The sequence below is a fragment of the Megascapheus bottae genome, chromosome 4 (assembly GCF_031878675.1).
Source record: "Megascapheus bottae isolate mThoBot1 chromosome 4, mThoBot2.hap1, whole genome shotgun sequence".
Taxonomy (NCBI): Eukaryota; Metazoa; Chordata; class Mammalia; order Rodentia; family Geomyidae; genus Megascapheus; species Megascapheus bottae.
Window position 1 is genome coordinate 76530314 of NC_143512.1, and position 26597 is coordinate 76556910.

Here is a 26597-nt window from a genome sequence, read left to right on the forward strand (position 1 = left end):
GACAGCTACCTAGACACAGTATGCAGTATCACCTTTCCATAAGCCGTAGGATAGAAGTACAGAAGGAAAAGTTGAGCTAATCATAAGCCTGAAAACAGTGTGTGTGTATGGTAAAGCATGCTTTGATTACAAAGGAAGAGTACAAATTAAGGACTTCTTTCACAGAGGCATCACCCTAAGAAAAACCTATCTTTCCATGATTTGGGAATTGTATTTTGTGAACTATTAGGATGTAAGCATTTGGAAATGAAGGATATTTCACCTATACTCTCTTCTTTTATTCCAGTACTCTTTGCATTTTTGTGTCCACTGTTTAAATGTAATGATATTGGACAAAAAATATACAGCAAAATCAAGTCAGTTCTGTTGAAACTAGACTTTGGAATTGGAGAATATATTAATCAGAAGAAACGTGAGAGATCTGGTATGTAACGTGCAAATTTCAGGTTCTGTGCATGAGACATTGGCAGGTTGTTTTTTCTTTTGTGAGATCACTGTTTAAAGTACTGCAGGGTGGATTTTGTCTTTTGTAAAATACTTCAAAGGATAATCACACACCAAATCAACTTTATCTAGCTTTTCCTGCTTAGAATTATGCTTTTTTCTCAAAAACACAAATAAATTGACTTTTTAATTGTCAAGGGATGGAGGTAGAAAAGGTTTTGACAACTCTATATTTTCCCATTTATGACTTTTTTTTTGCCAGTCCTGCGGCTTGAACTCAGGGCTTGGGCACTGTTCTTGGGCTTTCTCAAGGCTAGCGCTTTACCACTTGAGCCACAGAACCACTTCTAGCTTTTTCTGTGTATGTGGTACTGAAGAATTGAACCTGCATCTTCGTGCATACTAGGCAAGCACTCTACCACTAGGCCACACTCCCAGCTGTCATGGCTTATTTTATTTTGGGTTGGACAGCTAAAGATAACCCTGTAAGTAGGGATTGAATAACAGGGGAAGGAAAGGGAAACAGGTAGAAAATGTAGAGTGATCTTTTTTTTTTTTTTAAACTTGGTAACGGGACCTGGGACCCTGTAGATTACTAATCTATAGCATGCATCAGAATTCCCTGGAGGGCTTATGGAAGTGTAGAATGAGGTCAGATAGGACTTGTGGCTTAGTGGGACCTGAGACTGCACTGCTAACAAGTTCCCAAGAATGATGCTTCATCCTGAGAACAAATAACATGGACCATCTCCTATTTTGCAAAAATGTGGAGCTTCTTGAATGTAAATATTTAATTGTAGGGAGGCATTGAAGAGTATATAGAATATTGATTAAGAATTTATAGTAAAATAAGTATACTATGTTCAAGCTGCTGGGAAACTGAAAGCTTCCATTTTTTCTTCAACAGAAGCAGATAAAGACAAAAGTCACAAAGACGATAGTGAACTTGATTTTTCAGCTCTTTGTCCAAAGGTATGCTTTGTTGGTTTGTTTAGTTGCTGCATGGTTTGACTGTACATTTATTTGCAACAAGCAAAATGCAATTTTTTTCTAATAAACCCCTATTTTATAAGATGACTGGATAACCTCAAAGGAAAACTCTGTTTGTGTCATAGGGATGTTTTAGCAGATAGTGGGCCTTTTTCACAATAGTTGTTTCTGTTTATAATGTGGCACCTGGATTTATGTTAACACAGATTAGCCTCACAGTTGCTGCCAAAGAGTTATCTGTGTCTGACACAGACGTCTCAGAAGTGTCCTGGACTGAAAATGGGACCTTCAACCTCTCTGGGGGATACACTCCGCAGACAGACACGTCTGATGGTATGTCATCACTTCTGTATACCTCTTTTTATTATTTATAAGTACATGCATATTAAGTGAAGTAAGCCAGACTCAAAGGAACTTAGGCTCAATGATTTCCCTTATTCATCATAATCAGTAGAAACCTTGGGCTCTACTAGCAGAGATTTGCAATAGAGCAAAACCTTGATACATAAGGCCATATAGTATGAAGCTAATTGAAAGGACCTCTAGGATATTGAAACAAAAGCCATATAATGAATGATTGTTGTCCTTAATGTACTATGTTATCTCTCATCTCTTTTGCTGTCCCTTGGTTATCTCATATTGTTACAGTATCTCACTTTGTTATCTGATATATTGGATATATTTGTATTTGGTTACTTGAAATTGGACAGGGAAGGGGGGAAACCGAGATGGGGGGCAAGGTAATGGGGACCAAGACATGTGAAAAGGTATCAATGTATGTGAATTAATGCACCTTCTATCTGGCAAATATCATGTAATCTTTTTATTAATTACAATACAAAATATTAAAAAAATAAGTACATGCAACATATTCACTATCAATAAATGAGTGGCTGAAAGGTGGCTATGTCTCCGAAATGTATTATTACTTAGCTATAAAAATGAATGTGGTATTCTTACTTGCCTACAGCATGGGTGCACTTTGAAAACTTTATGTTAAGGGAAAAATGTCCATTTCTGTGAACTCTCAAGAATAGCGAATCCACAAAGGAGATTAGAAAGCAGAAATGGCAATTGTTCATTGGCCCAATTTTTTTCTTGAGTTTCTTGAAAATGTTGTAGAATGTGTGATAATGCTTGTACAGATTTACACATATCCTAAAATCCATTGAATTGTACACGTGGAGGGGTCCAATAAATGGTTAAATAGAAACAAGTTGATTTGGGAGGAGATGCATACCATAGTTGCACGGATAGTTCAGCTCAAAGTCAGATTTTTCTGTCACTCTTATTTCTGGTTAGTTATGATGCTTACCCGTGAGCTTCTGTTATATGTTCCACAGATCTCGATCGGCCTGGTGAAGAAGTTTTCTCCCGAGATCTTGCTGATTTTCCGTCCCTAGAAAATGGCATGGGAACAAATGATGAAGATGAGTTAAGCCTTGGCTTGCCTGCTGAACTCCAGCGAACAAAGGAAAAATTGGATGGTGGTCACAGAGCAAGTCAAGAGAGGCAATCAGCAGCTGGCCTCACCCTTCCTCTGAACAGTGACCAAGCCTCTCGCTTGATGAGTCACCTGGCTGGGGATGTCATCACAGCTGCAGTGTCTGCTGCTATCAAAGACCAATTAGAAGGCACCCAGCAGGCACTGGCACAGGCTGCCTTCAGCCCAGGAGAGGACACAGACACTGAAGAAGGTGATGACTTTGAACTGCTTGACCAGGCAGAGTTGGATCAAATTGAGAGTGAACTGGGACTTGCACGAGAGCAGGAGGCAGAGGCACAACAGAGTAAGAAGTCTTCAGGCTTCCTTTCAAATCTGCTGGGAGGCCATTAAACTGGAGATTAGCATGCAAAGAATACAGATAAATCACCAAACATCTCAGATGAGCAAAAAAGAAAAAGGAAAATTAAAAAAAGGGAAAAAAAGGAAAAAATACAAACTGTAAGCTTTTAATGGTTAGATTTTTTTTTGTTTCATTTTCCGTTCTGCAGTGAATTGGATATATATCAACTGATACTGGTAGACTGGTTGTTTCTGATAGTTATTTTATGTAATAAGCATGGAAATGAACTTTATATATGCATATATACATACTGTGGTGTCAGAAATGAATACATGGGGTTGTTTTGTAAAGAAAAAATGAAACCAACAAAAACCCACCAATTACTAGGATCCTTCCATAGACATTATCTTTCTTTATAATTAACATTTAAGCATGTAAAATTATTGTAACTAATTTAAAATATTAATTGTGAAGACATGCTCTATCAATGGCCCTTCTTCTGAAAACTTGGCAAGTTTTAAGATTTTGATGTGAAAAAAAAAGATCAATTATCAGAGTGTCTTTGTTGAAGGTGTTGGGAAATACTGTCAAAATTAATTTCCTAGGAAAAAATTTTTTAAATGTAAGTACTCTGGGTAGGCAGAAACATTTCCATGCTATTTCTGTGGTTATAGACAGGCACACTTATTAAGTGATGCTCCATTCACTGCCACCTCTAGTCCTGCAGTGGGTGGTGTTAAGTAGTATCACATACAGGGTGGTAATGATGTAACAGATTCGGTTGTTCTGTAGCTCATTTCTGTCATATGTTTGCAACAGGGGTGTTGCAGGTACAGATCCCTTGTGTCCACTAAGACCTAAGTTATACTTTCATTTTTTACATTGTGTCACGGAAAAAGTCTCCTAAAATTGTGTAGTTATTGATATGTCTCCTGTGAGCAATAAAGAAATAAGAATTCTGTTCTTTTAGTATGTATAGATAAAAGAGAGGAACTTGCCTGGCTTTAGGATGTATTTATTTGCCATTTAAATCAGAATATATAGTTTCTTATTGGGAAGGTACAATGTATTTTTTTCCTTTAAACATTTTTTAGATCATATTTAAATAAAGCAGATATCAAGATAGTTTTGTTCTGTCTTTATAATTCAAATTTTTAGTGTTGAGGGACCATGTCAGCAACTATCCCAGATCTCTTAAATCTTCATTTATAGCTGGCATTTGTCAGATAAACATAGACATGAAACTATCAGAAAGGCATGTAAGCCAGGCGTGGTGGCTCACACCTGTAATCGTAGCTACTCCCAAGGTTGAGATCTGAGGATCTTGGTTCAAAGCCAGCCCAGGCACTAAAAAATGGGAGACTCTTATATCCAATTAATCATTAGAAAACAGGAAGTGGGGCTGTGGCTCAAGGGGAAAGGTGGTAGTCTTGAGCTGAAGAGCTCAGGGACAGCACCCAGGCCCAGAGTTCAAGCCCCATGACCACCCCCCCCCCCACATACAAAAAGGCATGCAAGAAATCAGTTCACATCTTTTACTTTATCCCTTTCTATGTCTAAAGACTAATTATAGGTAATGTGACATTTTATGTAGCATCTCTTACTTACTTTTTCTTTCTGAGGTATTAAAATATCTAGACTGAATTTTGCCATCTAGACTGAATTTTGCCAAATGTTAATGGGAAGAAAATTACTGGAGCCTGGCCACTTAGGTGTTGTGATGGACAGAATGTGTCATTAGGGCCTTATGACTGTGTAGTGTCCTTCATTGACACAAAGTGAACCTGTGCCTTCGTTTTCTTGCTCATTTTGGTACAAATGTTGTGTTAGAAAATCTTGGAACTTGTGTGGGACTTGGAAGAACATATCTGAATTCTACCCAGTAAGTTTCTGGACATGAAGAAAAACACAGTCACCTATTTACAAAATGGCTATTATCAGTATTCTTTTATTATATATATGCTTTTTCATTTATAAAATATTCCTGGACATGAAGTAAAGGTCATTCAGTTTCCTCATTGAGAAGATAATAAAAATTTAAACAAATAATTAAGGGAAATGTTATAAGTTGTTAGGCAAACTCTAGTTGTAAGATAAACTCTAGGGTTGGCAATATTTGATGGTATGAACAAGACTACAAATTAAACAGGGCTTGCAGATGGATGATGGGTAGGATTAAAAAAATGAGTCATTGGTATAGAAAAGACATACCAGCTGTTCATGAAAGGTAACATTATAACTATATATGCTTTTGATAGTACTTGTATAAGAATATGGTTATTATTCCATAAGGGTACTCATTTCAAAACTTTTCATTGAAACCTCTGGATGTGGAGGGGCGTGTGTGTGTGTGTGTGTGTGTGTGTGTGTGTGTTTGGAAAGGGGCATTATTTTCAGTTTTAAAATACAGTAGCCAATAAACCATATGTGTAGGGGACTATACAGCTTTACTACCTTGTGAAGCCCTTGAAAAACAATGTCTTATAATCTAGGTATAGCACACACCCATAATCCTTGTTACTCAGGAAGGGGAAATAGTAAGACCATGGTATATGTTTGGCTTGGGAAAAAGGCATCAAATCCTGTCTTAAAAAAAAAAAACAGGGCCCGGATTTTGGCCTAGTGGTGGAGTGCTTGCCTAGCAGGCACAAAGACCCAGGTTCGATTCCTCAGTACCACATACATAGAAAAAAGCTGGAAGTGGTGCTGTGGCTCAGGTGGTAGAGTGCTAGCCTTGAGAAAAGTCCAAGGACAGTGCTCAGGCCCTGAGCTTAAGACCAGGACTGGCAAAGAAAAAAAACAACTAAAAAAAAAAAGCAAAAGGACTAGGGCTAGAGGTATGGCTCAACTGATAGAATACTTGCTGAATTTAATTCCCAGTATAACACACAAACACACACAGACACACATGAGCACTTGCTTGCTTGTGCATGCTTTGTAAAGACCTAAGTGGAAGGTAGTCATTAAAATGTAAATCATGTTTTTCTTTTAAAATTGTATAGGAGCTTTGGAAACATTTTGCTCATTTCCTTTACAGAGTGCTGAGAAAAATGATAACGGGAATAGCATAAATGTATTATGTATTTTGATATAATAAAGCAGTGCTCAAGAAGTTGAAGTTTGCTTTAGAAGTTTACTCAGGTGTGGGTATTTTCATGGTGAAACAACTATGCACCTTTCTTATTCTAATAATCAACCAAGTGATGTAAAACAAAATAAAACAAACCCATGCTCCATTTCTAGTTTCATAGAATTCTGGGAAAACAATGATAATATTTTGCATTTAGAAATGTTAAATGTGTTGAGGAACATATTAAGGCATTCCACACATATTAAGTAAGTATAACTTTCTTAGTTCTTAAAAAGTGGCAGCTGTCATCAGATATGTATTTTAGGCCTAAGCAAATCTACCCAAGTTTTAAGAAAAAACATTTAATGTATTTATTTTGTTTAAACAGATTAGCATTTTACATTGTTCTAGCTATATTAGTTGCTAGCAACTTTTTGTAAAAACTCTTCATGAGGTACTGTTGTCAAAGATCATTTGCATTTTGATGGTTAGAATGCCTCAAATATCTTATTGTATATTATTTCTCATTTTTACTATAGCATTTAGGTTAGAACACAATTAGAAATATAGATTCTAGTTCTGATGTTAATATCATAGCCCTTGATACCCAGTGTCAAAAGTCATGTACAATCTACAGTCTATTTCACCAAATCAGCTTATAGGAACACTAAAATTCTTTTACTGGCTCGAGCACTGTATTGGCCTCATAGTCCAATAAATGCCTGTGGAATAACAGGATGGAAAGTACTGCAAGAATAGCTACTATTTCAGTTGCACTTGGGACCATGTGAAAGGATCTAGACTACAATTTTTATTTGTTTGCATCACTAGGAGTTTGAACCTAGTGTTTTCATGCGTGTTAGGCAGTTGTCTTACCCCTTGAGTCATGCCTCTAGTCCTATACTATTCTTATCTATTTTTTGCCAGTCCTGCGGCTTGAACTCAGGGCCTGGGCACTGTCCTTGGGCTTTCTCAAGGCTAGCGCTCTACCACTTGAGCCACAGCACCACTTCTAGCTTTTTCTGTGTATGTGGTAATGAAAAATTGAACCCGTGTCTTCGTGCATGCTAGGCAAGCACTTTACCACTAGGCCAAATTCCCAGCTCCCTATACTATTCACTTTTAATGCTTCTAGCACTACTAACTATGGCGCTCTGGGAGAGTAGCTTAATAACTTGTTTGATCTACAAAATGAAGACCTAATAGCTCCTATCTCACAGAATATTACAAAGACTCATGTCTCTCTTGACTTTACAATTTGTGGTAACAGTGTATTTCCTATTGCTATAATAGCATTCTTGAGGGCAAGCAATTTACAAGTAAGAGGTTTATTTGGCTCCTGGTTCTCCAGTCTGTGTGTGGTACCAGCATCTGCCCAGATCCTGGTGAAGCCACATCCCCCGTGTGTGGAAGACAGAAGTGGAAGTTGGTAGGTGTGGAAGAGAGGGGACAAATAAAGAACACAGGAGACAGAACAAAGCTCTTGTGGTAGCCAATCATGTGTCCCAGTTTCTTGATCTGGTTACCTCTTAAAGGTCCCACAACTCTCAACACAGCTACATTGGTTCCTAAGCTTTTAACACATGAAACCTGAAGGGTGGATCATGTCCAAAAAATATCAAGTGGGAATTAAAAGCAGCTGGATAGAGAATGGTCCTCATTGCTAATAAGGAGAAAAACTATCCTGACCCCAACACTTATTCTCTTCCTAGTTTCTTGGAAAGTTACTGTAGTCGTGGACATGAATATCCTCCTTGAAGAACAAAAGTAGAGAATCTATGGAGTATCCAAAGATGGTGAAGCAGGAGGATCATGGGAATAGACTGGAGGAGGCAGGGGATAAATAATGGCCTTGAACAGCAGACGCTACAAAAACCATATAAGAACAGTAAAGTAGTAGGAAAATTTCTCTATATAGCAATCTTCTGTTTTAATTTTGTTTTATTCCAGGTGATGTATTCATCATATAACCTATAGGTTATATTATTATAACCCACGTTTCTGAAAATGGATATCTCTTTAGAAAGCTATTTTTTCATAATCTGAAAAATTCCAGGTGATGTATTCATCATATAACCTGTAGGTTTTATAACCTACATTTCTGAAAATGGGTATTTGTTCAGAAAGCTCAGTTTTTTTATAATCTGAAAATCATTCTTTTGGAATAAAAATCATCAGATTTAAATTTTACACTGCATTATTTTGTCCATTTTGCAAATATTGCACAATTTATATGCTGGCACTGAACTAGCACTGGAGTAAACAGAACAAAAGGAATGCCTAATGTAATATTGGAGTTCATATTCTAGATGCTCATGAATGACCAAAATGTTGTGATAGTCATTGGATTAGCCCAAGATGGCAGTGTTTTCTGGGATGCATGACTTCCAGTGCTGACACTGGGAAATCAGTAAATGCTAGTGGTAGCCAGATTCTCAAAATGGTGACCAGATACGACATGGCCTCATTCCCTTCATGCCCTGCATGTAGTTCCCTAACACTAAATAAGATTGGCGTGCATAAGAAAACACTGTGTGGAGCTACCTATTTTCCAAGGCTTATAAGAAGACATCATAGCTCTGTTCCAAGATGATGCTAACTGCCATGCTGACACTGGAGCAACTGCAGGGAGAGATACATTTGAAGGGAGATAACTTCTTGAGGTTTGAACTCGAGGCCTCAAGTTTTCTAGGCAGGAGCAAACAGACATCAGACAGGATCTTGTTTTTGCCTAGGAGTTTTCTAGGATTATCATACTTTTATCTACAGCCTCCTCTGGGATTACAGAAATGCCTTAACATACCCATTTTGTTGAGATAGGATCTTACTTTTCCCCTGAGATTGGGCTTTAATCTCAATCTTTAACTCCAGCATGTGTAGTACAGCTTACAGGTGTAAACCACAGTGACAGTCTTTAAATGAGGCATTTTTTTTTTAGGCCCCTCATCATGGTCAAATACTCAAAGCTTCATATGATTTCTGTCCTGGCCACAGGTTTGCCACAACCTCATGAGACTGAAGCAGAACTACCGAGCTAAGCCAATTAAATGCCTGACTTATAGAAACTAAAAGTCTGCTGCTAAATTCAGTACAGAAAAATAGGTAACAGTGTTAATACAGAGAAAAGTTATGCCATGTAGGGACTTGTAAATCGGAAGTAAGCACTATTTTTGAAACCTCTCTTGTAAATGACCTTTGAGCAGAAACCTAAAATGACAGGCCAGCAAAACAATATTCAGATTATAAAAAGATGTGTACACAGCCCTATTCCTGTAAGGCATCCTTAGACTACAAAAGTCAGATGATTAAATTTTATTCAATGTCAAGAAAAGCCACTGGATTTTCTTTTAAACAAAAAAGCAGTATGACCTGATCTGTATTTCTAAAAATCTCTCTATTGGCAGCTTACATTCAGAAAATGCAGTGTTCAAGGCTGCAACAAATGCCTGTAATCCCACCTTACTAGGGAGGCAGAGATCAGGCTCCTGGTTCAGCCTAGTAAAAAAGAGAGGCATGGCTAAAGCAGATTTGCTCGTGTGCAAGTTCCCTGTGTTCAAATTTCAAAAAAAAAAAAAAGTGTCCTATACTCAACATTTAGCACCAATAAAAGAACGCAATGGCCTAGCATGTGCAAGGCGCTGGGTTTGATTCCTCAGTATCCCATACACAGGAAAAGCCAGAAGTGGTGCTGTGGCTCAAGACTTGAGAAAACCCAAGGACAGTGCTCAGGCCCTGAGTTCCAGCCCCAGGACTGGCAAACCATGTAAAATACCTTGTGCATTTTTTTTTTTTAGATTATAGGTTTAAATAACATTTTAGAATTACTGAATTAAGTAAAGCCTATGAAGAGTAATTTAGAACGTGGATATCCTATGAAAAATAGGTGTGGAAGTTAGAATTAAATTATAAACATATTATGAACACACACACACAAAGAGACTTAACATTGCTTATATGGCTTATTTAAATAACTTTGCATGCAGGAGTTCTTGGCGCCCCGGTTTCCTAGTGGAACGGGCCTGCCTGCAGGATGCTGCCTTTGGTGGCCTTCGTCCGCTGGGTTCCGGGGATCACACGGGGTACCAAGCAGGAGCATCCTTGCTCGCCTCGCCTCTCCGCTTCCCTCACCAGGGCTGCGGGGAGGAGGGCGTGACAGGGCGCTAAATAGTTCCCACCTCGGCGATTCCCTGGCCTTCCGGGGCGTGGCCAGCTCGGCGAGGCGGGATTTCCGGCAGGGCTAGCATTATCTTCCGACGCGTACCGGAAGTTCCCTCAGGGAGAGTCCGGAAGTCTCGGCGTACTGGCGTCTTCGTGGCTGCTGAGGCGACCGGAGCCGTCGGGGTTCCGTGGGGTCAGAACCCCCCAGATTCTTGACTCATTTGCCTTCTTTTTTCCTCTCGCCGGGCGATGATGGCGACGTACACTTGTATCACCTGCCGGGTGGCGTTCCGCGACGCGGAGCTGCAGCGGGCGCACTACAAGACGGATTGGCACCGCTACAACCTGCGGCGCAAGGTGGCGGGCATGGCGCCGGTGACGGCCGAGGGCTTCCAGGAGCGCGTGCAGGCGCAGCGCGCCGGGGCGGCGGCCGAGGCCCGGGGCTCGGCCACCTACTGCACGGTCTGCAGCAAGAGGTTCGCCTCCTTCAACGCCTACGAGAACCACCTCCGCTCCCGGCGGCACGTGGAGCTGGAGAAGCGGGCGGTGCAGGCCGTGAGCCGCAGAGTGGAGATGATGAACGAGAAGAACCTGGAGAAGGGCCTGGGCGTGGACAGCGTGGACAAGGACGCCCTGAACGCCGCCATCCAGCAGGCCATCAAGGCCCAGCCGTCCACGTCCCCCAAGAAAGCGCCCCCGGCCTCCCCGGAGTCCACCAAGGCCGTGGCCGCCGGTGCCCGCGGGACCCACGACCGAGACCCGGCCGAGAAACCGCCCCGGCTCCAATGGTTTGAGCAGCAGGCGAAAAAGCTGGCCAGGCAACAGGGCGAGGAGAACGAGGAGGAGGAGGAGGAGGAGGAGGAGGAGGAGGAGGAGGAGGTGGTGGAGGAGGACCTGGACGCAGCCGGTGAGGGGCCTGTGTGGGGGAAGAAGGGGGACTGGGAGCTGCCTCCCAAATTACTGCAGGCTTAAGCTTCCACTTCTGTACCTGAGTATATTGTTATGTAAATTATTATTCATACTACTACTGTTATTGTTGTTGGTAGGGAAGGAACCCAGGGAAACATGCATGCTAGGCAAAGCATCCTACCCCTAGCTGCCTACGTCGCCAGACCTTTCAATTTTATTTTTCTCTTGGAGACAGGTCTGAGTTGCACACATCAGTTGATGAGATCTTGGAGAATCTTATTAACTATCTGAGATAGGGCCCTACTTCCTGCCCAGAGCTCTGTCTTGAGTGTCCTCTGATGCCTGGCCTGGACCACTACTCCCTCTGATAGGGTCTTTTTTAAAAATTTGTTTTAAGTTTTCACTTGTTTTTTTTGGGGGGGGGGTGATCCTGGGACTGAACGCAGTATTTTGGGCGTGCTAGGCTGGTAACTGCTGCTTGTGGGATGGCTCCAGACCCTGGTATGAGTGTGGTTTAGATGCTTTCCGAAGTGCCTTCTTTGGTTAGCATCTCCACAGGTGAATCGTATTTTTACCTGTTTGGTTCGGTGTTGTAGGTTCAGGGTCTAAAACCTTATCTGGAAAAACAGTAGGTACTGAGTAAATATGATCAAGATAAATTGTGCCTTTTGACCTGTGCTAGGATGACATTTGTGCTGTTGGCCTACATATGGTATAGAGTGTGCTTCTAGAGGGCTTTCTGTTGTTTTAGCATTTAAATCAGCTTGAGCTAGCAACCTGCCCTCATTGGCTTTGGGATGTGTCTATCGCCCCCTCCATCACCCCATGTCCTCTTAGCACTAATAATATTAGCACATGCTCATATCTGCAGATTTATTTTCCCAAAGTTTTTGGAGGGTGGGAAGTAAACAGTCAGGGTACTGGCATAGTCTGTATCTGGCCATGGCCTAATCCATAGTGAAGTTTTTATCATTATGGGAAAGGCAGAAAAATGACAAGAGGTTGTCATCACATGCAGAAAGGAGCAATCAGTAAAAATGGAGCTAGTTAGTTCTTGCAATCTCTTTCATAAGAGCTTTAATCCATTCATGAGGACAGAACCATCATGACTTCCCAGATACTTTGCCAGTCTCAGTAGAGGTTTCAACCTGGAAAGGAACACGCGTTTAACGCGTTTAAATTTTTTTTTTTGGCCAGTCCTGGGGCTCAGACTCAGGGCCTGGGCACTGTCCTTGGATTTTCTCAGGGCTAGGGCTCTACCACTTGAGCCACAACACCACTTCCAGCCTTTTCTGTGTATGTGGTACCATGGAATGGAACCCAGGGCTTTGTGCATGCTAGGCAAGCACTCTACCAGTAGGCCACACCCCTGGCCCATGTTTAAACCTTTAAAGGTATGTTACATGAACACCACCACCATGTACACGCATAGAAATATTCCTGTGAAATGTTAGACATTGTTTATAAAAATAGATATGAGATCACTTGTGTCCCATACTAGATGAGGTACAAAAATACTGTTTAAAAGTTTGCTGTGTACTTGAAAATGAAGATTAAGGAGTTTCTTAGCTGTACAGCGTTTCTGTGGTTAAAGAACAGATGCATTTGAGATCTTGAAAAGGTTTATTTTCAGGGGGATGTCATTGGTACCATGTCTCCTTTTGTATTGTACCATACCGCTTCATAGGAATTACTTTGGTGTCATAGCTGTGGTTACCACTTGCCATAAATTTAACTCTGGTTTTTTTTGAACTTTGGCTTGAAGACTGGGAAGACATTGATTCTGATGAGGACATGGAATGCGAGGATACTGAAGTGATGGATGATGTGGAGGAGCAGGATGCAGAGGAGGAGGAGGCTGAGGAAGGCCCACTCCTTGGTGCCATCCCAATTACGGACTGCTTGTTTTGTTCCCATCATTCAAGCTCCCTCATGAAGAATGTGGCTCATATGACTAAAACCCACAGCTTCTTTATTCCTGATATAGAATATCTTTCAGACCTTAAGGGACTGATTAAATATTTGGGTAAGTATAATGGTGATAGTGATGTCTTCCTCACATTCCCCCCACTCCCCCTAATGCTGGAGTTTGAACTCAGGCCTTGTGCATTTTAAGTAGGTGCTCACTTCTGAGCCATGCCTCCAGATCTTTGATGCACTAGTTATTTTTGAGATAGGATCTTACTTTCTGCCTGGGCAACAGTCTACCTATTTTATGTTTTCCATTTGTAGCTGTGGTAACATGAATGTGCATCACAGCCACTGTACATGCCCATGCAGACTTTCCTTCCTAGAATAGCCTGAACCTCTGGTGCTCCCAAGCTCAGCCCCTGTGTCATTTGGATGGCAGTCTTATCACTACACGCAGTTATTGTTTGTAAAGGGCTGGCCCTGAACCATGATTCTCCCATCTCAGCTTTTCACTGGGGCCTAGCTGATTTTCATTTATGAGGAAATATTATGTTACTGGGGCTTGGGGGCAATTAAATTAGTCTTAAGGAAATATAAGTTTTGTTTTTCTCTTCAATTTTTTATATAATTTGTTTACTTTATAAAAACAAACTTTTTAAGTTGGAGAGATAGTTGATGAGATTCAGAATAGTTGCAAAAAAACCCTTCATACTTCTTTTTTTCTTTCTTTTCCTCAAATGATTTGACCAGGAGAGAAAGTTGGTGTTGGCAAGATTTGCTTGTGGTGCAATGAGAAAGGTAAATCCTTCTACTCCACCGAAGCAGTCCAGGCACATATGAATGACAAAAGCCACTGTAAGCTTTTCACGGATGGTGACGCTGCTTTGGAATTTGCAGACTTTTATGATTTTAGGTAAATTTGGGGCTTGGGGAAATGATACCTTATTTGCATTGAAGGGATATCGTACACTAAATTCTTAAAAACCTGTATAACAGCTCGCTATGAGCCAAGAATTTCATTTAACATATCTAGGAAAGAGAAGCTCTTGGGTTCAGATTGAAGTCTTAACTAGTAGTCAGAAGGTATCAGTGTTGCCAGTTACCTATTTTATGTTTGGGTTTCCTGAGACTTTGAGTCACAAGCTGTCTCCTAAAGAAATTGAGATGGTTGCTACGGTTGGCCTGATCCTGGCATTTGGAAGGAGATTATTCCATAGATGATTTTGCTAGAATCTTGAACATACATTAGGCAACAAGTATGTTAGTGCTCATGAACAATTAATTCCTATTGTCAGTGATGTAAAAATGAGGAAGTGTGTGTAAGTACTGGCCAAGTATGTATGGCCCAAGTGATACAGATGTTTAGAAACGTTTTAACCTTTCGAGCTTCTTTTTGCATTTTCACATGAATTCCTCACTTTTTCATTGGAGATGTCGGTTCTGTCCTATTTAGATGGTTGGAGGCACTGGCAGTGGAGAAGATGAATTAGTGTCTTTCGGAGGTGGGAAAGCATCCTCCTTCTGGCTATAACTTGTGTTTATCTTAAGTTTCATCAGCAGTGGTTTTTTGTTTTTGTTTTTGTTTTTTTTAAATCGGCCTTGGGGCTTTAACTCTGGGCCTGAGTGTTGTCCTTGAGCTCTTCGCTCAAGGCTAGTGCTTTACCACTTACTTGAGCCACAGTGCCGTTTCCAAGCAGTATTTTTGCATACAGCTTATTAGCATACATTTCCATATATACATACAGTATATCTCAACTGGACTCAGCTTTTTATCACTCTTCCTTACCCATCTTGCTTTTCTAAAACAAGTTTCAAGTGAACACGACAGTTTGTGAGCAGACTACTTCTTGATCAGTGTCCCCCATCTATGGGTCTCCCCATCTCTCCCAACTCCACCTATCCTCTCAAGTTATTTGGTTTCAGTGTTAATGATGTTTTGACTGATGTTCTGTTCAGGAGTGGCCACAACAAACACCACAGGCTATGTCCTCACTGGCTTGGCATAGTGTCACTATTTAGTGTGATCCCTCATCTATATCTGCTCCCTATGCATTCAGGTTTCTATCTATTCTCATAATTGTCATGATTTGTGTAGATAGATGATTCCCAAGTCAGTATCCCTTGTGTAGTTTTCCTCGTTAACTCCAGACTTACATATCAAGTTCTCCTTGCCATTTTGATACTTTGTCTTCTGCTATTCATCCTACTCTCTTTCTCCCTAAGTAAACTGTTCAAATACTTCAAAAATTTTAAAGCTAGACAAATGGATCCTAACGTTAAGTCAGGTCAGACTCTGCTTAGTCTTCTAAGGGCTTCCTCTCTTTCAGTAAAAGCCCTATGAATTCTGGCCTGACATGGACCTGGTGTTTTCTGTTGTTTGTTCCTCGTGATTCTAATACCCCAGGACCTTTGTACTTCCTGTTGTCTTTGTATATAACCTTTAATCAGATTACACATATGACATTTGTCCCCTCCTTTCCTCAGGGTTTGGCATAAATGTTAACCACTGTTGCCTTCAAATTTTTATAAAATTGCAACAATTTTATCCCTAATCTTGTTTATTCTTTCATTTGTCCTAATAACTCTTACTGCCATTTCACGTTTTATGTATTACTTATTGTCTCTTAATCTCTATGGCTTGGGTCTTTTTGTTAGTTATTGTTGTTTACTGTGTTGTTCAGATTGAGCCAGGAAATGAATTTCCCGTTATCTGAATGAAGATTTGTTATTTAGACACCTAGAAATGAGAAATGGAATGACCTTTTATAAAAGTGAATATTAAATTATTTAATTGCTTTGAAAGCAAAATTTGCTAATGCTCAATGAATAAAACTTGGAAAATAGAAAACCTTATTGAGTGCTTACTATCTGCAGCTGTTCTAATAAGCACTTTATGTGGATTATTTTTAATTCCACCCTTACTCCCAAGATAACTAGGGATAGTTTATTTGGACTTGAAATAATAAAATTAGTTTTAGACAAATATCCAGATAAGAAACAAGATTAATGATACCTTGACATTTCCCATGTATATGTTTTTCTAAATTATCCCTTTTATCTCCAAGAATAACTAGATCAATTTTAAGGTCTTGTATAAAAACATACACTCTTGAGTCTGATTTTGATTAACTTTATATTTGTGAGACTTACCCATACTGCTTAATACAGTTTTAGAACATCAATCTATTCTCATTGTGAAAGTATTTTAGTGGTGTCTAGTTGTGAACTGTTGGAAATAATATTGCTCTGTCATTCTGGGGTCTTCTGGCAAACATCCTCATTCTATTGTGTAAGTATGTCTATTTATGATCTAGGCTAGAGGATATACATTTATTCAAATTACTCCAGAGTGGTTCTCTGTAATCCTACTTTAAGGGAGAATTTTTCATTTTAGCTCCTTCGGTGTGTCTGTCTTACAATGATTAATGTAATTAATAACCTTTTCATATCTTAATTGGTCACTTGGAGGTCTTTCAGTGAAGTTTCTAATCTAGTATTTTATCTACTTTTTTTCTACTGAGTTATGTGGCTGTTAATATTGGCCACCAGTATGTGTAAGTATGAATTTATGAACATTTTTAGTCACATAGAAATTCTTTCTAGAACTACATGGTCCAATATTGTGATTTCTTGGTAGCTATTTTAATGAGCTGAAAGAGAAATTAAAATTTTAGATTTTCAATCATGCTACCCTGATTTTAGGAGTTCAGTGCTAGAAGTTCCTATGTCTATGTGAGACATATAGAACATTGCTGTCATTATAGAGTTCTGTTGAGAGCACTATTGTATAATTTGTTTTTGTTATATCCCAGCCATTTTGAGCACTTAGTGAATAGAGGTAGGAATCAGTTTAATAGCAGTGCAGTGGCTACTTTCCACCTTCAGGCTGATAGATAGCAGCCCCAGCTTTCCGTGGGGCTGAGCTTTTAAAGAACACCTGTTTACCAGGAATATACCACACACAGGTGGCCATGAAATTTAAATATTTTCACAAAAACAGATAATCCTGACAGGTTACCACAGTTTCTCTACTACAGTGGTTCTTTTGACCACATGTGTGTGCCCAGATCTGTGTGCTCTTCCTCTGCATTTGGTGACCTTAGAAACAAGAAAAGCAAATTGTTAGTGTCATGTACTTTTATTACAGAGAATTGCTGGCAGATTGCTTTCCTCCACCAAACCTTTCAGCTGGCATTTCTGCAGCTGATTTTCAGGTAGCTAGTGGGTATGCTATACGTGTAAATGCAATTTGTATAAATGCCTCTACTTACTGTTACAGGAGTAGCTACCCAGATCACAAGCAAGGGGAGGGCGTTGATGAGGCTGAGGAACTGCCTTCAGATAAGAACTTAGAATATGATGATGAAACTATGGAACTGATCCTGCCTTCTGGTAAGTGCATCTGTTTAATGTTAATGGACTGTGAAGAGACAGGATGGCCTCAGCTACCTGCCATGCTGAAGGAAGTAGAGTAGAATGTTTGTGTTAAGATAACAGCTTTGTTTAAATTGGCGGTTTTGTTTAAATTGGATCAACAGATTTCTTGTATGAGTCAGAATGTTTTGATTAGGCATTCTTTTGTCTTTTTTTTTTCTTGATCTTTCCTAGTTTTTTTCTTGTTAATTTTGACTTTACTCTTATTCTTTGAACTGATACCTATATCCTGTGTTGCTCAGGTTTCCAAATAGTAGGATAGTAGTTTGGTATGTGCATATTCCTGCATTTGTGTCTGCGTTCTAGGTATAAGGGAGGCCTGAAATTTTAATTCTTCCTCTTGTGAGTATGGGAAATAGCCACTGTATATTGTTTAGAAGAAAGAACTGTATCTAGCTGGTAATGGAGAATCTACAGAGTATGAAGATAAAGGGAATGGTAACAAATTCTAATGATATCTAGATTTTACTCAGCCGTTTTTTTTGTTTGTTTTTTTTTTTTTTTTTTTCGGTGGGTCATGGGGCTTGAACTAGGCCTGGGCGCTGTCCTTGAGCTCTTCAGCTCAATGGCTACTACCCTACCCTTGAGCCAAGCCCCACTTTCTGTTTCCTAGAGGTTAATTGGAGATAAGAGTCTTGAGTCCTTTTGTGCCAGGCTGGCTTTGAACCTTGATTCTCTGATCTCAGCCTCGGAAGTAGCTAGGATTATAGGTGTGAGCTACCTCGCCTGGCTCTCAACAGGTTTTATAGCAAGTCTGTGAGTCAGAGTCTGTCATCCTCATAAGAACACAGGAAGTGAGCTTTGAGAAATTGAGTAACTTACCCAAGACTGCATACCAAGCCTATTTTCCAGTTCTCTGTGCTGCTGTTACAATGGGGAAGGAGCAGAACATGCCAGGGAAGTTGTGTGTGGTTAAGAAGCAAGCTTGTAGTATTGTTTTGTACATTAGATATCACTGCTTAGGTAGTCAGCCATCTTTAATAACCATTTCAGGCTCAAGGCACTTTGAGAGTATGGCTGTAAGAAGGAAATGGCAGGCAGAATCTATCTTGAAGATAGTCTTCTTACAGTGATACTTCATTACAGTCTAGCATTGGGGTATACAGAATAGATAATAGTAAGAACCTGAATGTAATCGTAGAAAGTCTCCTCTAGTTTAACTGTGGTGTGGTGTAAGTACATAATAGGAAAAAAAAAACATCCACTGGAATCTGCATCAGCACTCAGCTTTATTAAGAACAGAAGATAGGGCCAGGTGTGTGGCCTAGTGGTAAGAGTGCTTGCCTAACATGCACAAAGCCCTGGGTTCGATTCCTTGGTAACACATAGGAAAAGCTGGAAGTGATGCTGTTGTTCAAGTGGTAGAGTGCTAGCTTTGAGAAAGCCCAAGGACAGTGCTTAGGCCCTGAGTTCAAGCCCCAGGACTGGTAAAAAAGAAAAACAAAACAAAACAAGATATAGCTGGTTCAAAGCAAGCCCAGGCTCTGTCAGTCCCTGAGACTCTTATCTCCAATTAATCACCAGAAAATCCAAAGTGGTGCTGTGGCTCAATGGGTAAGTCAGTAGCCTTGAGCTGAGAGACAACGCCAAGAGACAACACCAAGGAGTAGGGCAGTAACCTTGAGCTGAAGAGCTAGGGCAGTGTCCAGGACCAGAGTTCCAAGTCTCATGAACAACAACAACAAAAACTCAGAAGATATTCAGCGGAAGAATTGCATTTGTACTAAACAGACTTTTTCTTGGCATTTCTAAAATAAGAGTATAGTATTTATGTTGCACTAAATTTGTGATAAAAGCAATCTACAGGTGATTGCTACTAGAGGATATGTATAGGTTATATGCAAATATTATACGATATTATATTGGGTACCAATTTGGGTTTCTCCAGCTTTAGGCTCATCCAGTGCCTTATGCTAGTCCTTTCTTCACTGTCTTGTAGTCCAGTAAATCTTTCCTGTGTGATGCCTGCAACTCTGTAAGGCTCACTTTAATTTCTCTCCTCAGGGGAGTCTTTAACTTCTCTCCACTGAGTTGTGGAGGTGCTGTCTCCTTCCAGGACACTTGCATGTCTGCCATAGCATTCACCTCACTCTGTAATTGTTGGCTTGCTTGTCTGTCTTCCCCCATTACTTAAAAAAATTGGAATATGTAAGTATAAATTAATACACAGCCATTGTACATTTTTGTGAGATTTATTATGGCATACAGTACGTAATGATATAAAGTGATAGGCAGTCACCCTGATGACACTTCTTTGTGTTGGAGCACAAATGAGTATATATCCCTGTTAGCTGTTTTGAAATAATCATTGGCAACTATAGTTACCCTGTTATGTATAGAACATTAAAAGTTACTTGTCATATCCAACCTTCCATTACTTTCACGTTTCTTCTGAGTCTCAGATACATAAGAACCAGATAAATGTTATTTACTGAGAGAGCAGGGGACAGTTTTGAAAAGGCGAAGTTGATTCCCCTGGACCTGTAGTAATAAAGGAAAAGGCAAGTACTGGGTAATGCTAACAGTTTAGAATCATATTTATATTAACCTCTTGATCTATGAAGAAGATTGCTTTGCCTCTATGACAAAGTAGCTGAGCTGAGCTGGAAGGCTATTTATTTATATAGACTTTTTTTTTGGTAGGTCATGTGGCTTAAATTCGGCCTGGGTGCTGTCCCTTGTCCCCGAGCTTTTCAGCTCAAGGCTACCACCCTATCCTTGAGCCAAGCCTCACTTCCCGTTTTCTGGAGGTTAATTGGAGATAAGAGTCTCAGGTTCTTTTGTGCCCAGGTTGGCTTTGAACCTTCATCCTCAGATTTCAGCCTCCTGAGTAGCTGGGATTACAGGCATGGGCTTATTTATATATTTTTAAAAGCCTGGGTTTCTTTATTCATCATTGTAGGTCTAGTTACAGAGTCATGGATTTAAAGTACAGAATAACTGCAGACTATTCTGACAATGACTCGGAAGTGGCAATCATTGTTTGATATTAAGGATACTATAGCTGTTGTATTTTTTTATGCCAACTAACTTGAGAAAGAAATTTAACTAACAGAAACTCTGAAACCCCAAACTTCTTACTAGGCTGTGTGCATCTTTTTTTTTTTTTCCTTTGAAAGCTTATTTTTCTCGAGAGCGGCCATAGCTTGTTGAAGATGGAGAGCCACTGGCAAGACTATCTAAATACAAATCACAGTTGTAATATGAGTATTTCAGTAGGAACAAAACAAAAATTACCAGTGTCCTGAAATTTCTTTCATCTAGATTGATTTTTCTTGTACTTCTATCTCAGATTTTAATAACCATGCATGCTTTCATCTTATGAGATTTGACACTTGATTGGTTTGCTTCTGTGCCTCACTACTGTTTTCATAGTTTTTGTAGCACCCCTAAGAAAAAATAGAGGATCTTTTCAGATACAAAAATGAATCAACTGTGTTTCATCAGCTGTTTATCTCTGAACAAATTTACCATTCAGAAATCTCCTTGAACATGCTTGAAGCCAATGTGGAAAGGATTTTATATAGAGCTTAGTGATATTTAGTCATTTCTGTTGTCTTATTTGATCTGGTTTCAAAGGAAATAGACTATCTTAAATCTAGTTCCACAGATTACTCTTCAGTAAAATTAGCAATCAGTAAAATTAGCTATCAAAGGCTTCACCAAAACGAGTAACAAAATGTATCCAGCAGAGGGCACCATGAGCATTTGTTTTGAAGATCATGGTTTGGCTCAGTTCCTTGCATTTCTCATCATCATATGGAGGGGCCTGGTATGAAAGATACATTCACTAAGCTTCTGGCTAGCTAGAGGAAACTGCTGCTGGATCTACAAGAAATACATAGGTAATCTTCTTAGGAAAATCACCTTTGGAGATTTTCTTTTCTAGTATCCAGGGTAATGAGTTGCATACTTGTTTGTTCAGCAAAAATGGGCATTTTTAGAAGCAGTTATTATGTGGCAAGAGCTAGATCGGTAGTGTGCTTTACAATAACTCAGATGTAACAAGTATGTTACTTACTCAACAATCATACTGTGTTCTAAAATAGCCCTTCTTGATGAGGGCCTTCAGGAGAAGCTGTGCTGAGAACCTAAAGCTGTCATTGACACAGGGCAAGAACAACTCTAAATTGTGTTTTACACTTCTTTCCTGCCAGCTATTTGAAACTGTATTTCCAAATGTCGTTTAAAAATACTCATTGCTTTATTTTGTGTGTATGTGTGTGTATGTGTATGTGTGGATGTATGTTTATGATTTGGGAATAATTATTGTAAACCTAGAACATCTTGATCTAACATTATAAATAGATAAATAATTAATAAATAATTGTTCGACTTTCCTGTAATGTCTGAGGTGTTTCCCATTAGCTTATCTCACTTATTTTTTGTGATCTTGGAAATCACAAAACTTCCAGAGCAGTGAAACTCAGGGCAACTAATTTTCTTTTTTTTTTTTAAATATATTTTTTATTGTAATTAATAGAAGGGTTACATTATATTTGCCAGATTGAAGGTGCATTACTTAACAAACATTGCTACCCCTTCTCATCTTTTTGTCACCACTTCCCTCTCCCCCACCTCATCCCCTCATCTTGTTTTCCCCTTCCCTATCCTATTTCAAATAAACAAATAAACATATATACAATATATCAGATAACAAGGTAAGATATTGTAACAATATGGGATAACCAAGGGACAACAAAAGAAATGAGAAGTAACATAACACATTAAGAAAAATAATCACACATTATATTGGTCTTGTTTCTCTATCCTGGAGGTCTTTCCATTTAGCTTTATCCTATATGGCCTTATGTATCTAGGTTTTAGGGCAACTAATTTTCATCTGTACTAACTTTTTTTTGTCATCTATTTGGTGTGATCACAGACTATCAAGTATCTGCCTTCCTTTGTCTATAGATAATAAATTATTTTCAGGTGTTTTGTCTCATAGATATTTTGTTGTTGTCTGTGGGCCTTGAACTCAGGGCCTGGACGGAGTCCCTGAGCATCTTTATGTTCAAGGCATTTATCAGATATAGTAAAGGCACTTAAAATAACCTGATCATGCTGGGTCCGGTGGCTCATGCCTATAATCCTAGCTACTCTGGAGGCTAGGATCTCAGGATCACCATTCAAAGCCAGCCTGGGCACTAAATAATTTGAGGCTCTTATCTCCAATTAAACTAGAAAATGGGAAGTGGGATTGTGGCTCAGGGGTAGGGTGGTAGCCTTGAACTGAAGAGCTCAGGGATAGCTCCCAGCCCCAGAGTTCAAGCCCTATGACCCACAAAAAACAACAAACAAAAAAACCTGACCACATCACTTTTAAAGGTCTTGAGCCTAAAAGCAAATACAGCCTTTCATTATTGATAGTGTTTACTATTCATTGTTTGGGTTTAGATTGAAGATTTGCAAATATAAAAAATTTTTCTTAGGAATGACCTATTTTCATTACTCACTTTTATGGGAATAACTGTCTTTTAGTGCCCTGCATATATTCTGTTAGATATCAACATATTTATGTCTATCTGGGAAGATTTAATTGCTGTGTTCTAGTTAATCTTGTGAACACATTGTTCATACTTAGCTCCTGAGGTGATGTTAAGGGCTACTTTTTAAGAACTGCTGGTGTGATGTGCCCTGGAGTTAGCCATCCCTTTTTAGCTTTATCTGCTAAAAGCAATGGCATGGGAATTAGAGCATTTTCCTGTAAAGGGAAATGTACCATTTTGTCTCTGAAGCAGCAGTTCTGCCTTGTAGCATTAAAGCATCTGAGATAATATTTGCATGTGCAAGTGTGGATGTAGTCCAATAAAACTTACAATCTGGTTGGTTGGACCTGGTCCTCTGTCTGAAGTTTGCCATCCCATTTATTATTGTATCAGATGTGGCTTGCCTTTAAGTGGGAACCTTTAGTTATTCTTCCAGCAGGTATCTATTTCCATTAAGTTTCACTTAGCCCAGTTGCTACATTCTAAAGCATTTGATGGCTAGTACTTTTGCCCATTGAAATGTACGGAGTCCTTTCCTTTTTCCTATTATGATTGATAATGGCACCTGAGAATTACATGTGTAATCATACATTGTAATGACATCAAAACATGTTGGGAGTTTAAATTAAAAATACAGAACTAGGTTTGGTAGCTCATACCACCTAGAGCTCTGAGACAGGAAGATCTACAGTTTGAAGTCAACCTGGTATGAAAGCCTGATTGTGTTGCAAGATTTTTCCAAAAAGCAAAGACTACAGAGTTCACCTTAATCATCTTTTAAAAGTTCACCAGGTGATTAATGTCATTTGGAAGCAATGGAGGGCATTATTCAACTTTGTACCTTTTACAATTTGGACCAAATAATACTTTGTTGGAGGTCTTTCAATGTTTAGTTGCATTTCTGACCTCCAGCCACTAGAGGCTAGTATTGCTGTAGTTGTAACAACCTAAAATGCCTCCATTGAGCTCCAAGTATCTCCTATGGGGTAAAATCACTCTTTTAGAGAATATTGCAATAGAGAATTTAAGCAAAGTAAAAGTAGGTTAATTTCTGATCTAGACCCTGACTGTGACATGTAGGCTTAAAATCAGGACTATTCTCAATCTTCTATTAAAATAAATGTAATTACAAGAGCGATGACTCAATATTTGAGTACCCAAGGTCATTGATATGGCCTTAGAGATATAAATATAACTACATAGACATAAAAATCTGTGATGGGATATATACTCTATAGACATAATGTTATATAGATCAATGTGTATTTATGACATACAAATTCTCAGCTTACTTTTAATTATGTTCTAAAATTTATGTGCCAGTGATAGCATATAGAGATTCCCTTCTTGAATACTTGTTTGTTAAACATGACATTTGAAATGTGATGCAAAAATTCAGTGTTAGTAAACTCTTTTAAAAGAAAAACATTAAATATAAAAAATTCTTATTTATATGGGATGCTTAGTTTCTATTAACAGCAGCCTGCCATTTTCCTTTCTAAAAATATGCTGGGTCATCTTTCTTTAGTAATAAAACACTTGTTTCTTCTGATGTCTCCATTTTCCTGATGTGATTTGGAAAGCCTTGCTTTGTAATTCTGCATGGAAAGAACTATTCACCTCAGTGTTTAAATACTGCTCTTTTGAAAAACAGGTGCCAGAGTGGGCCATCGTTCTTTGATGAGATACTACAAACAGCGATTTGGCTTGTCAAGAGCTGTAACAGTTGCCAAAAATCAGAAGGCTGTGGGCAGGGTACTCCAGCAGTACAGAGCCCTAGGGTGGACTGGAAGCACAGGTATATTGATGCTTACACCTAGGGATGCCAGCCCAAAGATGGGGTGCTTCTAGAGGGGCATGGGTGGTGTCTGCATTTATCTTGTCCTTATGGATCCTCTCTGGGAAGATTGACACCTTAGCTCTGGTGTTTCCATTACCACTGGATAGGTTTATGGAGTAACACCGCATGACTTAAAACCTTCATATTCCTGGCATAATAACTTAATCTATACTGTGAACTTGTTGAGAAGATCATAGTCACAAAAAGAATTGCTGGCCATCACAGGCAGAAATCCTGAAGGCTATCCAGAGGAATTTATAGTATACCTCACATCTAATAATTTGAGCTATGGAGTCTAGCACAACTTGCAAGCATACTTATAAGTTCTTAGCGGTGAACATGAGTGATTTAATTAAGCCTCTCTGTTTCCTCATTCCTACAATGGAAATGATAATGGCAATTGAGAATGCTGAATATAATGCTTATGTGCTCAAGGTTCTGCTCCCAGTAAAGGTTAGCTGTTAGTTCCTTATTGCAAAATTTCTGTAGAAACTTTTGTAAGATTCTTGTGTATAAAGCTTTCAAACAGGGTGGTTGCCTTCGATCTACTGGGATGTGTGTGCTTTATGAAGCCAGTTTTCCTCGGATCTCCAAGGAGAGTGTTAGTCTGGCTAGAGCACAGTGGGGAGGATAAGAGGAGCACCCAGTGAGCTGCAGGGTCCCTAAATCCATCTTGAGCACCTCTGTTTGTGTACATGTTGCTTCTTCACTGTGGACACACCTTGTAAACTGTGAGCCCACTTGAGCTTTGTAGAGACTGACTTCATCTTAACTCTTGTCAGAAATTATTATCTGCCTTTCTCCTCTTAAGATCACTGAGTCCTGGAGTCCCTTTAAGATGAGAATTAAAGATGCCCATAGGAGAAATCTGTATTTTTTGTGTTCTACTGGGCAATTCTCAGCTTCACAATAGACCCCTGAGGTCCGCTGCTTGGAAACCTCAAGTTAACATTTCTTCTTTAAGTATAAGAATCTCCTTTACCCAAACCAACTTTAGAATTCTTTGCAAAAACTGGATTTTCTCTGACTGTAAATAACAGAGGTTCATCTCATTTCTTAACCTCCTTCCAACCACAGGAGCAGCTCTTGTGCGAGAGCGGGACATGCAGTATGTCCAGCGGATGAAGTCAAAATGGATGCTGAAGACGGGAATGAAGAACAATGCCACTAAGCAGATGCACTTTAGGGCCCAAGTGAGATTCTGAGAGGCTACGGGATCAAGTGAAGCATCTCTTCCATTTCCTCCTCACCTGAGGGTGGAAGTTGAGTTGTAGGATAAACTGTTGCTGCTTCTTCGTTTGTCCTGACCTAATAAAAAGAACATCAGAATCAGACTGACTTGCTCAAGTGTAAATTTTTAACAGTGTTTAGCATTTACTTGTAGGTGGTGCAGATTTGCTTGGCTGTGTGACCTTTCCCGCTTGCCAGCTACCTTACCATGTCTGCTCTCAAAGGCTTTCTCTGATGTTGTATCATGTGGGAAGTATGAGAAGTTTGTCTACTCCAATGTTAGTTTAGCTTTCAGAATACATTACCACATTATGACACTGCGACTATGTTAT

At 39.4% G+C, this 26597-nt stretch overlaps 2 protein-coding genes across 5 annotated transcripts in view; both read left to right on the forward strand.

The window, feature by feature from the left end:
* Retreg1 (reticulophagy regulator 1) overlaps nt 1–4342 on the forward strand; it is a 100169-nt gene extending 95827 nt beyond the window's left edge. For all 3 annotated transcript variants that reach the window (XM_090332107.1, XM_090332109.1, XM_090332108.1), the window contains 4 exons: nt 287–424; nt 1352–1416; nt 1641–1767; nt 2778–4342. In XM_090332107.1, coding sequence (XP_090188233.1) covers nt 287–424; nt 1352–1416; nt 1641–1767; nt 2778–3271 — 824 coding nt within the window. In that variant the 3' untranslated portion in view covers nt 3272–4342. The remainder of the gene's footprint in view (nt 1–286; nt 425–1351; nt 1417–1640; nt 1768–2777) is intronic.
* A 6220-nt stretch (nt 4343–10562) lies between these two features.
* On the forward strand, nt 10563–26369 carry Znf622 (zinc finger protein 622). Of its 2 annotated transcripts, XM_090332111.1 has the most exons (7): nt 10563–11277; nt 11311–11356; nt 13124–13384; nt 14020–14182; nt 17549–17661; nt 24850–24993; nt 26113–26369. In XM_090332111.1, the coding sequence occupies exons 1-7, from the start codon at nt 10699–10701 to the stop codon at nt 26238–26240; spliced, it is 1434 nt and encodes a 477-aa protein (XP_090188237.1). In that variant the 5' UTR covers nt 10563–10698; the 3' UTR covers nt 26241–26369. The 2 variants fall into 2 exon arrangements, with proteins under 2 accessions (XP_090188237.1, XP_090188236.1); XM_090332110.1 differs by having other exon boundaries at nt 10563–11356.
* Nucleotides 26370–26597: the final 228 nt, after the last annotated feature.